Source organism: Gorilla gorilla, chromosome 4 (genome assembly GCF_029281585.2).
Source record: "Gorilla gorilla gorilla isolate KB3781 chromosome 4, NHGRI_mGorGor1-v2.1_pri, whole genome shotgun sequence".
NCBI lineage: Eukaryota > Metazoa > Chordata > Mammalia > Primates > Hominidae > Gorilla > Gorilla gorilla.
This window is the reverse complement of record NC_073228.2, coordinates 184,112,965-184,127,374: the sequence shown is the minus strand read 5'-3', so window position 1 is coordinate 184,127,374 and position 14,410 is coordinate 184,112,965. Positions and strand designations below refer to the sequence as shown.

Below are 14,410 nucleotides of genomic sequence, written 5' to 3'. Positions count from 1 at the left end.
CCACCCGGCGCCCCTCACGAGCGCGGTGCCCCTCGCTTGCCCCTAGGCCCGGGTCCGGAAGTTCGGCCCCAAACTGCTGCAGCTGTTGGCCGAGTGGACCGAGACCTTCCCAAGGGACTTCCAGGAGGAGTCGACTATCGGGCACCTTAAGGACGTCGTGGGCCGCATCGCCCCCTGTGACGAGGTGGGCAGCTGGGCGGGGGTCGCGTCACCCTGGGTCCCTCCCGTCCCAGGCCTGCGCCTGTTCCCGGCCCGCACCCCAGGGCTCTCATCTCCCCACCCTGCACACCACGGCCCGTCTAAATCCAGCCCCTTTCTGGCCTATCAAGGAATCCGGCACTGCTGAGCTGGGAGGGAACGCGGAGTCTGGTGACCTCTCCCTGACTGCTCTCACCAATGGCATCAGATGGCGGGTGAGGGAGGACCCATTCCTGGGCTTTTGGGGCCAGGTGGCCAGGCTGTTGGCCTCTGACCTACTAGGCGGGGCTGGCAGAGCCCTGTCCTGGGCCTTGGCCACGGAGACCTACCCCCTCCTGCCCCTGCCCCACTTCCCGTGCAAGAAGGGCTGGGCTGGTGGTCAGTGCCGCTAGGCAGGGACCTGCAAATCAGGGCCAGGGAAGAGTGTCTACAGGATGAACAAAAAAACAGTAGCAAGGAAAATGGACACATCTGTCCAAGCAGATTTTCCTGAGATCCTCTCTGCCTCCATGGGTAAGCTGCAAACCTTCAGGGTAGGGGCAGAGGAGGGGACAAGACCTCCCCCTGCAGTTAAACCACACCAGGTAAACACAGCCCTTGCCCTCAGGAACCCCAGTGGCTTGGGAGGCCTTAGGTGTGCTGGGCATCAAGTGCTGCTGTGGCCCACACCTGCTTTGCTCTCCCAGCTGTGTTACTCTGAGGAGAACACTGAAGGGTCTCCAAGCCTCACTTCCCTTATGGGTGAAAGGAGGACAAAAATCTTCACCTCCCAGGATTACGGAGCTAGACGTCTCCTGGTGTGTTTAGAAGGGGCAAGTTTATCAGCATCCCGGAGCGCCACTGTGGGCAGCACTGGTGTAGCATTACCTGGAAGGGGGAAACGTGGGCAGGGGCACATGTTGACCGTCCTGGAAGGAAATGGAACATGGCAAGCTGGTAGCTGGTGACATGCCGCAGAGTAGGTCTGGACATGGCAGAAGAGCTGCGTGTGAGACAAGGGAAAACTGCCAAGACAGGCTGGGCAACAGGAAGCCAAACACCCACGGCATACATCACTCAGGCTCTGAGGGAGGCACTGCCCAGGGTCACTTCACACAGCAGGCAAGTGACTCAGAACTGAGCAGGCAAGTTCTGAGGCTCAGTGAGATGAGAGTGGTTTCCTCTTCCTCCTCCCCACACTTCTCCCCTTCTCTGTTCTGCTCCTCATGGCCTCCTCTCCCTCCTCCGCATCCCCTAATCCATCTCAAGATTGTGACATTTGGCTTAGGATGCAGCACAGAACAGGGCCAGGGAACAGTTGATGATTGGATGGGTGGGGGTGGGGACAGTGGAAACAGGGGATGGGGAGCTGGCTGACTGGCTGGGAAGACATTTGGCTACTTTTATAGATGAATGTGGGAAAGAATAGGTGACTGGGTAATTGGATAGGCAGGTGGATGCATGGGGTAAGTGGATGTGGAAAGATTAATGGAAAGAAGAGAGGGAGAAATGTAGGAAGGGTGGACAGGTGGGTGGGTGGATGTTTGAATAGATGGAGGGGAAGGTGGATGGGTGGGTGGGTGGGGGGATGGTTGAATAGATGGAGAGGAAGGTAGATGGGTGGGTGGGTGGGTGGGTGAATAGGTGGAGCAGAAGGTGGATGTATGGTGGGTGGGTGGGTGGGTGGTTGAATAGTTGAATAGATAGAGGGGAAGGTGGATGGGTTGGTGGGTGGATGGGTGAGTAGATGGAGGGGAAGGTGGATGGGTGGGTGGGTGGATGGGTGAGTAGATGGAGGGGAAGGTGGATGGGTGGGTGGGTGGATGGGTGAGTAGATGGAGGGGAAGGTGGATGGGTTGGTGGGTGGGAGGTTGAATAAATGGAGGGGAAGGTGGATGGGTGGGTGGGTGGATGGGTGAGTAGATGGAGGGGAAGGTGGATGGGTGGGTGGGTGGATGGGTGAGTAGATGGAGGGGAAGGTGGATGGGTGGGTGGGTGGATGGGTGAGTAGATGGAGGGGAAGGTGGATGGGTGGGTGGGTGGATGGGTGAGTAGATGGAGGGGAAGGTGGATGGGTGGGCGGGTGGATGGGTGAGTAGATGGAGGGGAAGGTGGATGGGTGGGCGGGTGGATGGGTGAGTAGATGGAGGGGAAGGTGGATGGGTGGGTGGGTGGGAGGTTGAATAAATGGAGGGGAAGGTGGATGGGTGGGTGGGTGGATGGGTGAGTAGATGGAGGGGAAGGTGGATGGGTGGGTGGGTGGGAGGTTGAATAAATGGAGGGGAAGGTGGATGGGTGGGTGGGTGGATGGGTGAGTAGATGGAGGGGAAGGTGGATGGGTGGGTGGGTGGATGGGTGAGTAGATGGAGGGGAAGGTGGATGGGTGGGCGGGTGGATGGGTGAGTAGATGGAGGGGAAGGTGGATGGGTGGGCGGGTGGATGGGTGAGTAGATGGAGGGGAAGGTGGATGGGTGGGTGGGTGGGAGGTTGAATAAATGGAGGGGAAGGTGGATGGGTGGGTGGGTGGATGGGTGAGTAGATGGAGGGGAAGGTGGATGGGTGGGTGGGTGGATGGGTGAGTAGATGGAGGGGAAGGTGGATGGGTTGGTGGGTGGGAGGTTGAATAAATGGAGGGGAAGGTGGATGGGTGGGTGGGTGGATGGGTGAGTAGATGGAGGGGAAGGTGGATGGGTGGGCGGGTGGATGGGTGAGTAGATGGAGGGGAAGGTGGATGGGTGGGCGGGTGGATGGGTGAGTAGATGGAGGGGAAGGTGGATGGGTGGGCGGGTGGATGGGTGAGTAGATGGAGGGGAAGGTGGATGGGTGGGCGGGTGGATGGGTGAGTAGATGGAGGGGAAGGTGGATGGGTGGGCGGGTGGATGGGTGAGTAGATGGAGGGGAAGGTGGATGGGTGGGCGGGTGGATGGGTGAGTAGATGGAGGGGAAGGTGGATGGGTGGGCGGGTGGATGGGTGAGTAGATGGAGGGGAAGGTGGATGGGTGGGCGGGTGGATGGGTGAGTAGATGGAGGGGAAGGTGGATGGGTGGGCGGGTGGATGGGTGAGTAGATGGAGGGGAAGGTGGATGGGTGGGTGGGCGGGTGGATGGGTGAGTAGATGGAGGGGAAGGTGGATGGGTGGGTGGGTGGATGGGTGAGTAGATGGAGGGGAAGGTGGATGGGTGGGTGGGTGGATGGGTGAGTAGATGGAGGGGAAGGTGGATGGGTTGGTGGGTGGGAGGTTGAATAAATGGAGGGGAAGGTGGATGGGTGGGTGGGTGGATGGGTGAGTAGATGGAGGGGAAGGTGGATGGGTGGGTGGGTGGGTGGGTGGGTGAGTCGATGGAGAGGAAGGTGGATGGGTGGGTGGGTGGGTGGATGGGTGAGAGGGTGAATGTTAGAAAGGAGGAAGCAAGGGTAGATGAGCGAATTGACAGTTCTGTTGGGGGGTTGGGGGTCACTGTAAAAGAGGTGAGTGATAGCAGCTGGGTGAAGAGATGGGGACAGGTGGATGGGGATGGATGAGTGAAAATGAATGGTGGACCGATGGGTAGGCAAGTGGATTTGTGAGTGGGCAGATGTTAGAAGGAAGGAAGGGGAGAGGAGTGAACTGATGGATCTGGGGTGTGTCACTGTATAAAAGGGGAGGTGGGTGGTAGCACGTGGCTGGAGAAGAGGTGAGTGTGGGGATGGTGGGTGCTGGGTGGATGGTATACAGGGGGTGAGACCCCAGTCTCCTGTTTTGTTCTCTTTGACCCCCAAGGGTCAGCAGTGAGGTCTGTCCTATGACCAGGCAGATTTTTCCTGCCCGATGTTGGAGCCATGTCTTGGTGGTGGGGCTGGGGTAAGCCCTGGCCTGGTTCCCCTCGGGAAACTAGTAGCACCTATCCACCTGGAGAACGCACAGGTCTGTCACCAGGCTGTGTAGTGTAGACTGGAATAGGAGTTCCCCAGTCCCAACCTAGGCCCCAGCCAGTAGTGCTTCCCCATGTCTCTGGTGACCTCAAGTTGCCCTTCCACAAAAAAGCATGCACCCCGAAGAGGACCTTCTCTGGGCACTGCCTCTCCTCACTGGGCGCTGCTGTGGACTGTGGGTTGTTCCCCTCCTGGCGCAGAACGGTTTGGGACAGAAGAGCCCTGGAGCAGACTGATGAGGCAGGGCCTGAGACCCAGCTTGAGCCCACCCAGATCCAGACTCGGAAACCACAGCTGCGTGACCTCAGGCAAGGTGCTTTGCCTCTCTGAGCCAGTTTCCCTATCGGTAAAACAGGATAATACCTGTCCCCACCACACAGCTTTGCAGCGAGGAGTCCCTGAAGTCAGGTGTGTGCTTGCTTCAGCACTCACTAAACGAGGGCTGTGAGGAGAACAGATGGTTCCCCAAATCAGGCATAGGAGCGCTGTTTCTTAAGTTTTACAGAACTTTCCTTGTGAAACATTTCAAACATATAAAAGTGAAGAATGGTTACCATGCACTCCTCTGTCCTCATCACCCAACTCCAACAATATTTTGCCGAACTGGTTTGTCCTGTCCTCTCACACATTTTGCTTGCCCAAAAGTTAGCTGTAAGCAAACCATAGACATAGGCTTTGCTTCCAAAATATTTCAGCATTATCTTTTTGAAAGATTTCTCACACAAGGTGGAATAAAATGATAGAAAGTGCTGTGCGCAAGATAATGAGGTGAGCACGGGTCTTTTCAGAGCTGTGTGTGTTTGGGCAAGTTACTTAATCTCTCTGGGCCGTGTCTTTCTGTAAAAGGGAGGGTGATCATTCTTCCCTCACAGGGCTGTGAGGGAACCACAGAGCTCAGGGCTGCAGAGGAGACAGCAGTGGACTCCCCATCAGAGTGACAGTGAAAGGTGGCACCTTCCTCTTTCCCCCGCCCACTCCCATGTCGTCACTGTGCTCCACACCAGCTCTCGGCAGCTGGAGCAGCACTGGAGAGGGACTGAGGAGGCCATTCTCCATGACCGTGGTTCTGGGGAGTCCCGGGAAGCCTTCCCAGCATCGGGCCACCCTGTGCTGGGCAGCAGACCCAGAGGAGTGTCATGGCAGCCCAGCCTTTGTGGGGCTCCTGGTAGGTTGGACACAGTAGTTAGAGCTCAGGGAGGCCAGTGCCAAGGCTGAAGGAGGCTCAGGGAGCCAGGGAGGACCCCAGTGCTCTGGCCATACCCACTGGGCCGGCCACAGAGGAGGCCGACTCAACAGGCAGCCCCTCTCCGAGGACTGGTCTTGCTTTTTTTTCTGAGACGGAGTCTCTCTCTGTCACCCAGGCTGGAGGACAGTGGCGTGATTTGGCTCACTGCAACCACCACCTCCTGGGTTCTAAGCGATTCTCCTGCCTCAGCCTTCTGAGTAGCTGGGATTACAGGCGTGCGCCACCACGCCCAGCTAATTTTTGTGTTTTTAGTAGAGACAGGGTTTCACTATGTTGGCCAGGCTTGTCTCGAACTCCTGACCTCGTGATCTGCCCGCTTCGGCCTCCCAAAGTGCTGGGATTACAGGCATGAGCCACCGCGCCCGGCCTGGTCTTGCTTTCTAACTCGCCCACACGGACTGTCTGGGGAACTGACCACCGCCCTCTGAGGCTCCCTATGTGGCAGAGGTGGCAGAAAGCTGATATAGAGGACAAACCAATGGAGGGAGCAGACCCCTAGGAGCCTCATGAGCTCCTGCGTCGGCTTTCTGCCACCTCTGCCTGTTATTCAGTAGGCAGGAGGACATCAGCCCTAGGCTGGCTCAGGAGGGAGTCTCCTAGAATTTCAGAGAACAAAGGCCAGTGCTCATCTAGCCTCACCTGGTCAGGGACATGGGTTCCAGCTGTGAAATGCCCAGTCCAAGAGAGCTTGGAGGCACCTGGAGAGCCGTGGCTGCCGCCCAGGCCACCGTCGGACGACTCCGCATTCACACCCGGCTCTATGCACGCAGCAGATGGCTTGTGGAAATAGAAGGAAACGTGGCTCCAGACCACCCAGCCTCCCGGGCAGCCTCCCAACTATGATCAGTGCGGAGAGAGGGCTTCAGCCCGAGGCAGGAGGGGCAAAGTGCTGCTCCACCCCAGCACGGCCTGGTGCTTCATAAACGTGGACCCACGATAGTGACAAGGGGATGCCATGACATGCTCGGTGGTTCAGGTCTCTGGCCCTGCCCTTATCTACCAGCGAGATCTCCAAGCTCCTATCCACGAGTGTGGAGAAATCAGTGAGAAAATGAGAGGAGGCCAAGGAGCAGGGCAGATAGCATACCCACACTCAGAGGGGGCATAGAAGAGTCAGGAAAGAACAAACAAGCTAGAACCTAACATCACTGGAAAAATCGAAATAAATTAGCAAGCAGGAAAGGATGATTATTTGGAATGAATATTGGTTCATTCAACAGTAACAAATCTTGCTAAAGTATCTGTGTTTTTAAAAAATAAGGCAATCTCGTGGCCCTATCAAGGGGTAGGCACAGACACCCTGCAGCCTTGATTTTGGCACGGGTCTGCAGTCCGCCCTGACACCCTGCTGGAGAGAGCGTCTGACTGTCAGTAGGTGAAGGCGGTGTTTATCCACGCATTCAGCAGACGCTGGTGGACACCTCCTGTGAGCCAGCTACGGCCCTTCATGAGCACAGGGCAGCCCGCAGTTGGCTGTGTGGAGCTTATGGTCCAGGGAGAGGAGATGCACGTGAACAGAATCATTTCCCTGACAGCTCTAAAAGTGGTGTGGCAGAAGGGCTCACAGCACTGAACATCAATGCCCATCTGGGGAAACAGCACTTGAGCTTCGGTCCAGTGGATGAGGAGAACGTACCAGAAGGGAGAAAGCTGTCCAGATCCTACCGGGGACATGGGGAGTGGGGACGTGGGGAGGGTGGGAAGGAGTCAAAGGGGCGGAGGAGTGACCTGTGTCCAGAGCACAGAAGGGGAGCAAGGGCGCATAGAGGCCACCAAGCCTGGCCAGAGCTGACCTCGGGGCCTCAGAGTCACGCCAGGGCTCCTATCTTTGCACAAGCCATGGAGGCATTTTCAGGAACAGGGAGGCAGCGATCAGATTTGCATTTTGAACAGACCACTGTGGCTGCAGGGTGGAGAGAAACCGGCGTGGATGCATTGGGGGCATTAAGAAGGCCAGTGCAGCAGAGAGATGACAGTGGCCTGGCCTCCAGAGACAGTGGTGGGATGCGCAGAAATAGAAGAAAATGAACTAGAGAGGGGTGGTGATGGCCTACAGGGGCATGAGGGAGAGGGCGGGGTCGAGGATGGCACCAAGCCTGTGTGTCTGGTGGCCGACGCGCTATCCACCAACACTGGGAATACCAGCTTTGGACAAGGAGAGTCGACCTCCATTTGCTGTGCTGGGCAAACAGAGGACCGTGGGCCATATGACGGACCGCCGCCATATGACTCTGGAGATCAGAGGGAGACTGCAGGTGTGAACCAGAACAGCCAGGAGCTAAGTAAGAGTGAGAAGAGAGACCTAGACAGAGCAGGAAGAACCCTGAACCCCAGCATCTCACGACAGTGAACACAGGCAAGCCTGCAGACAGCCCAAGGCAGGAGCAACCAGGAGGCTGAGGCGGAGGTGGCCAAGGAAGACGCAGCCTGAGAAACGGCCACTGGCTTTGGTGACAGGAGGGCCCAACGAATTGACTGATGGGAGTGGCAGCCAGGTGAAGTGATCCAGGAGTGAGTGGGGGTGAGGAGACGAAACAGCAGGTGTCGCCACTCGTGGGACTCTGGCTATTCCTAGGAGAGAGACAGGAGGTCCGTGGAAGGGCCAGGGCCCACAGGGGACTGACCGTGCCCCTCAAGGCTGGCAGTGGCTGCGCCCCACTCCCCATCTTCCCAGCACTCAGATGAAGCCCTGGGAGGCAGCGTGCCGACCACAGTTTTGGACACAGCCTTCCTGAGAGGGGTCGTTCCTTCCATGGGCCCCCCGCCCCCTACCCCGCAGAGGAAGCAGGCCACTTCAGTTACCCAGCGTGGAGCCTAGTTTCCCTGGCCTCTGCTCCCGACAGCACTCATCCAGGTCACCCTATGCGACTTCTTTGATAGGACCACCGTCGAGACAATTGGGTCATTTCCTCCCACACTAGAATAACAGCTCCACAGGGCTACAAGGTCTGTGCTGCCACCGCTGTGCTATGAGAGCCCAGCCCTGCTCTGGGCACACAGTGGGTGTGCAGTAAGTGCTCACCCCCACCAGCCAGCTCAGACACACGGGCTCTTGCTTTGGGCCACATCATGGGCTGGGTACAGGGATGAAAGGCCGTGGCCACCCCTCAGGGGCACCTCCTCTCCCACCATCAAGGAAAACCTAATTATTTCCCCTCGGAAACCCCTATTTCCAAGGAAGTGCCATCAGACTGGCTGGGTTTGTTAAGGTAGACATCCTCATGTCCTCGAGGGTTTTGGTCTAACTCAGAGTGAGATGCAACCCTCTACAGCCAGGAGCCGGCCTGGGCACTGGCAGAGGCAGTGGTGGGAGCTGGAGCCTGGTCCCCAGCGATGGCGCACCTTGACTGGACAGACTGCTGCTCCCAGAGGCCTCGGGAAATAACGAGGGGTGGCAGTCGGCATCATCAGGTCACTTCAGAGATTGCAGGGAGTTTTCCTTCACGCGATTTTGAGACACACAGAGCCTGCAGTGAGCGGTGGGCAGGTGCGGCATCTGCATGCTGGCTGTGAGGGTCTGGGGGCTCCGATTGCTCCGGGGGGCCTCAGTCAGGGCCCTGGGGTGCTGCTGCTGCCTGAGGATGCTGGAGCCCTGTGCTCTGGTGGCGGGGTTGGGAGTCGTCTGGCACTCCTATGGCAGTGGGCAGCTGTGGCAGAGCCTCAGATGGGAGGAATGGGACAGGACGTGGCTTAACCCTAAGCCTAACTCTCAGAGCACGGGCCAGGTGCAGAAGGCACCCACTGGTTAGCCGGGCAGTTGTCCGACTCTTCTATCTGTTGCCCATGGAAGGAACGACCCCTCTCAGGAAGGCTGTGTCCAAAACTGTGGTCGGCACACTGCCTCCCAGGGCTTCATCTGAGTGCTGGGAAGATGGGGAGTGGGGCGCAGCCACTGCCAGCCCTGGGGGGCACAGTCAGTCCCCCGTGGACCCTGGCCCTTTCACTGACCTCCTGTCTCTCTCCCAGACAACAGCACAGCTGGTCGGGGAAAGCCGAGCTAGGCCTGGGAGATAACAGAGGCCCCATTAAAGCCAAGCCAAATGCCAGTCGTCTGCCCAGGGCAGGGCCCATGCCATGTCTCCCGCCTCTCTCCCTTTCTCTGGCTTCCTGGCCGTGCCCACCCCACTCTACCCCACTGCCCCAGACAGCTGCCCCCGGCCCCCGTCACCCTCCCTGATGTGTGCTCCTCTTGGCTCCCACCCACAGATGGGAAGCCCTGCAGCCTTCACCCCAGATCCCTTGCCAGGTGGCCCCAACCTGGCCGGGATTGGGTCCTGTTTCGGGGTAGGGGCAGGTCCTGGCCCCTGTGCTGGTACCTGGCCTTTTCTCCAGAGACCCTGAGGAAAAGACCCTCCCTTTGGAGCCCAGGAGGCTGCCTGGTTCCAGTGTTAGAGATGCAGAGATGGGTGTTCAGTCCTGAGCGTCCCTCTTTCTACCCACCAGGCATACCGGAAGAGGATGCATCAGCTCCTACAGGCTCTGCACCAGAAGCTGGCGGCTCTGCGCCAGGGGCCAGAAGGTCTGGTGGGTGCCGACAAGCCCATCTCCTACAGGACCAAGCCGCCAGCCTCCATCCACAGGGAGCTCCTTGGTGTCTGCAGCGACCCCTACACACTGGCCCAGCAGCTGACCCACGTGGAACTGGTGAGCCGGCCCAAACCACCTTCCTGACCCGGGATTCAGCAGGACCCACACAGATACACTGTGCCCTCCCTGGCTTCCCAGAGCAGCCCCACAAGCTTGTGAAGGAGGCCCTGGCCTAGCCTCGAGCATGCACTGGGCCCCTTGTGGATGCAGAGGCCAAGGGCCCACCCCAGGGAGAGGGAGGCTGGGGCGGGTTCTTCCCTTTGAGACTGAGGGTTGATGGCGACCTCCCTGCTCTCCAGGCACTCTTCAGCGCGCTCCCATGCGCTCGCTCATGTCTCCATCACCTGGCCAGGCAGGCCCTGTACACAGAGGAAACTAAGGCCCAGAAAGGTGAAGCGACTTGCCAACGTCACACAGCAGAAGGGACAGAGCCAGGGTTTGATTCTGACCCAGATGCCATGCTCCTAGCCACCAGCCCCTCCACCCCGCAGAGGAAGCAGGCCACTTCAGTTACCCAGCGTGGAGTCTGGCTTTCCTGGGCGCCACGCCTCATAGCATTGCTCCCTGCCCCCATGAACCGGGAAAGGAGGGGCTGCCTCTTCCAGGGAAGGCGCTGAGCTCTGTGACAACCTAAAACAGGGTCTCCAAGCCCCAGTGGGGAGGGCAGTTGCAGAGTGACTGTTGTGAGGAGGACTAGGGGCTGGGGCACCACGGCAGGCCCCCCAGTCGACACCCCCTCCCCATACCTTCCCCCTTTTACCCACTCTTCACCCTTCCCTGCAGGAGCGGCTGCGGCACATCGGGCCTGAGGAGTTTGTCCAGGCCTTTGTGAACAAGGACCCTCTGGCCAGCACAAAGGTAGGAGGCTCTTACGGGCTGTCCCAAAAGTGACCCTCACCCAGTGACTGGCCGCTCTCCGGGGAGCCCGCGAGCCTTCTCCGGGCAAGCGCTGGAGTGGCCCAGAGTGGGACAGGTGGGCTCGGGGGACCCTGCCCACTCCGCCACGCCCCTCCAGCTCGGGGGCGCACCACGACAACCGAGTCCCGAGTCCCCGGAAAGCCTGGACGTGCGGGACGTGGGGGTCACCCACCCAGCGAGGGCGGAGGAGTGGGCCAGGAACCAGGCCGTGGGCCGCGCTGCTCGGGTGGGCCAGGACCCTGGGCAGGGAGGAGGGTGGAGGCGCGCTCCGGGACCCCGTGCGCCTTCCCGGTGCGTTTCGGTGGGCGCCGGTGCCCTCCAGCGGCCACGCGGGGAAGCGCGGGTTGCTGCGCGCTGCCCGGGATGGGTAAGGGAACTCCTGGGGCTGGGTGCTCAGGACACAGCCCACGCACCGGGCTGTGCGCACAGCCCACGCACCGGGATTTCGATCCCGCCCTTCTGGGAGCCCAACCAGCAGGGTGCCGGTGCCTCCCACGGGCTAAATCCAAGCCAGAATTGCAAACATTGTGCCTTCTGCCCTCACACCTAATAAAAGTACAAACTATGAGATTGCATTTTCACTTCTCAGATAAGCAAAAGTCACCTAGTAGGTTAGAGGTTAGACACATTATGGAAGGCACACTCCACGTGGCTGCTGGGGTGAAGCTGGCGCAGCCCCTTTGGAGGGGAGACTGGCACTAGCATCAACGCTTCACATGGACTTTCTTGACCTCACTTTTCCATACCTACGAATTTATCCCACAGATACACACCCATGTACACGAACATGCACGGACGAAGATATTTGGGATAGACAATGTTTATTATGGCCAAACACTGGGGGCAGATTGCCTTATCACCCATGGGGACTGGATTACAAATTATGAAACGTCTATAACTAGAATGGTGTGCAGCTGTGAAAGGGAGTAAGGTGGACAGAACAACCTCCAAGACCTGTCCCTCCAGGCACTGAGAGAAAACGGTAGAGGGAAGAGCAGGGGCAAGAGTGTGTGACCGTTTGGGTAACAAAAAAAGAGGGTAACACAAAACCATGTATGTTGCCTGTGTCCGTCAGCACTCTCTAGGAATGCTGACTGCTCTGGGAATTCGGAACAACTGTGGTGCTGGGAGGAAGGAACGGGAGGGAGATTTTTGTCTTTTTTTGAGACGGATCTCACTCTGTCGCCCAGGCTGGAGTGCAGTGGCGCGGTCTCCGCTCACTGCAAGCTCCGCCTCCCCGGTTCACACCGTTCTCCTGCCTCAGCCTCCCCAATAGCTGGGACTACAGGCGCCCACCACAACACCCGGCTAATTTTTTGTATTTTTAGTAGAGACAGGGTTTCACCGTGTTAGCCAGGATGGTCTCGATCTCCTGACCTTGTGATCTGCCCGCCTCGGCCTCCCAAAGTGCTGGAATTACAGGCGTGAGCTACCGCGCCCGGCCGAGATTCTTACAAGATTGTTTGGTTTGGGGCCATTTCCAAATATTACTTTTTTATTGTGAAATACATCAAGACGACACATGACATTTGTTTTATCCCCCCTACTGTAGATGAACATTTGTGTGTCCAGCTTTTTGCTGTTATAAATATTCCCACAGTGGACATTCTTACACCCGCTGGTATACACGAGTGCACACTTTCTGTAGGGTGTCCGTTCTCAAAAGGCTCAGGATCCCTTTATACTCTTAAAAATTATTAAGGACCCCAATTAACTTTTGGTTATATGGATTATATTTATCAATATTTATATTAGCAATTAAGATTAGCTTTTTTTTTTTGAGATGGAGTCTCACTCACTTTTGTCACCCAGGCTGGAGTGCAGTGGTGCGATCTCAGCTCACTGCAACCTCCACCTCCCGGGTTCAAGTGATTCTCCTGCCTCAGCTCCCCCGAATAGCTGGGACTAAAGGTGTACACCACCACACACGGCTAATTTTTGTATTTTTTTAAATGTTTGTATTTTTATTAGAGACGGTGTTTCGCCATGTTGACCAGGCTGGTCTCAAACTGCTGACCTCAAGTGATCCACCCACCTGGGCCTCCCAAAGTGCTGGGGTTACAGGTATGAGCCACTGAACCTGGCCCTAAGATTAATTTTTTAAAATATTTATTCAAAAATAACAATAATAGCCAAGCAGTGGCCCATGCCTGTAGTCCCAGCTACTCAGGAGGCCCAGATAGGAGGACTGCTTGAGCCCAAGAGTTCAAGTCCAGCCTGGGCAGCATAGATAGCAGGAACCCATCTCTCTAAAAGCAAAACAATAAAAACCCATTACATGGTAACATAAATAACATATTTTATGAAAAATGATTCTTTTTCCACAATAGGAAATTACTGAGAAGAGTGGCATTGTTTTACAGTATTTTTTACAAATCTCTTTACTGTCTGACTTAATAGAAGACAGCTGGATTCTTTTCTCTGCTTCTGCATTCTGTCTCTTGACATAGTTTTTTGGTTGAAGAAAATCCAACCTCACACCAATAGGTAGCTGGAAAAGGGAGGAGTATTTTACCACCTTTTCAGATAATTGTGAATATGCTTCTTTGATACCACACTAAAACTCAGCAAGTGATAGCTGTTGAAGATTAACTACAACATGAAATCTGAAAAGATATCAGTGAACTTTCTGTACTCTGATGTTGAAAGCCATTGGTCTGTCTTGAATCTTGATGCACGATTTTGTGACATCATACATTGGTCATGTGTGAAAATATGAGTTCACTGTGTTAGGCAGATCTTGCAAGTGTTGGCACATTTCATTGTACAACATTTTAGAAAGCACATGATTATTACTCTTAGTGTCATTTTTAAGTCTGTAAGTATCGGGAAGCTGTCAGACTCACAGAGGCAGATACGTGTCTTACAAGTTCCCAGTTTTCTCTTGAAAGCCTTAATTTTATCATTGGCAACAAATATTGTCACTTGTTCTCCTTTTTTAAATGACTAAGCCAAGAACTTTCAGTTTTTATTTTTTAAGCATCATTTAACAAGAAAAACATTCAACCAAATTAAAAAGAATTAGGTTGGATTAATTTGCAATCAAATAATCACCTTAAAATATCAGCCCTTCTATTTAGGGCCAAGGAGGCCAGTAGTTCCTGTTTGAACGGCAGAATTGCACAATTATTTTTACCTATATCTGATGGCACAAAAGAATAAGTCTTACAACTTCCACTGACACCCTCCCCACCCCTCCAGAGTAGATAGAGTTCATACAATTGCATCTTAGGTCAGTACTCAGGCTCTTAAAAATCATCTTATGTTTTTAAATATAATACAACTACTCTGGTAACAAGAATACTTACAAATACCTTAGATGAGTGCATGACACATTAGACCGCTCAAAGAAACAGCAAAGATGAAAAATAATGTACAAGAATGATAGTCCCTTGTTTATAGAAACCATCCAAATAAAATATTTTCCCTAATTTCAATTGCTCTTCTTTAAATGACAGGTTCATTTTGTTCATTTTCAAGGAACTATCAGCCAAACACTGAAGTCTGCATTAGCACAGTGGGTTTAGGAGTCCTTCTTTAGAGCAGAAACGGTACTCCAAGAAAACAGTG

At 55.5% G+C, this 14,410-nt stretch overlaps 1 protein-coding gene across 3 annotated transcripts in view; it reads left to right on the top strand.

Moving 5' to 3' along the window:
* The window catches only part of RASGEF1C (RasGEF domain family member 1C), a 113,170-nt gene that overhangs the window by 70,653 nt on the left and 28,107 nt on the right, over positions 1 to 14,410 (top strand). For all 3 annotated transcript variants that reach the window (XM_004043143.5, XM_055386512.2, XM_055386511.2), the window contains exons 4-6: positions 47 to 184; positions 9,779 to 9,979; positions 10,706 to 10,780. In XM_004043143.5, the coding sequence (XP_004043191.3) occupies positions 47 to 184; positions 9,779 to 9,979; positions 10,706 to 10,780 (414 nt within the window). The remainder of the gene's footprint in view (positions 1 to 46; positions 185 to 9,778; positions 9,980 to 10,705; positions 10,781 to 14,410) is intronic.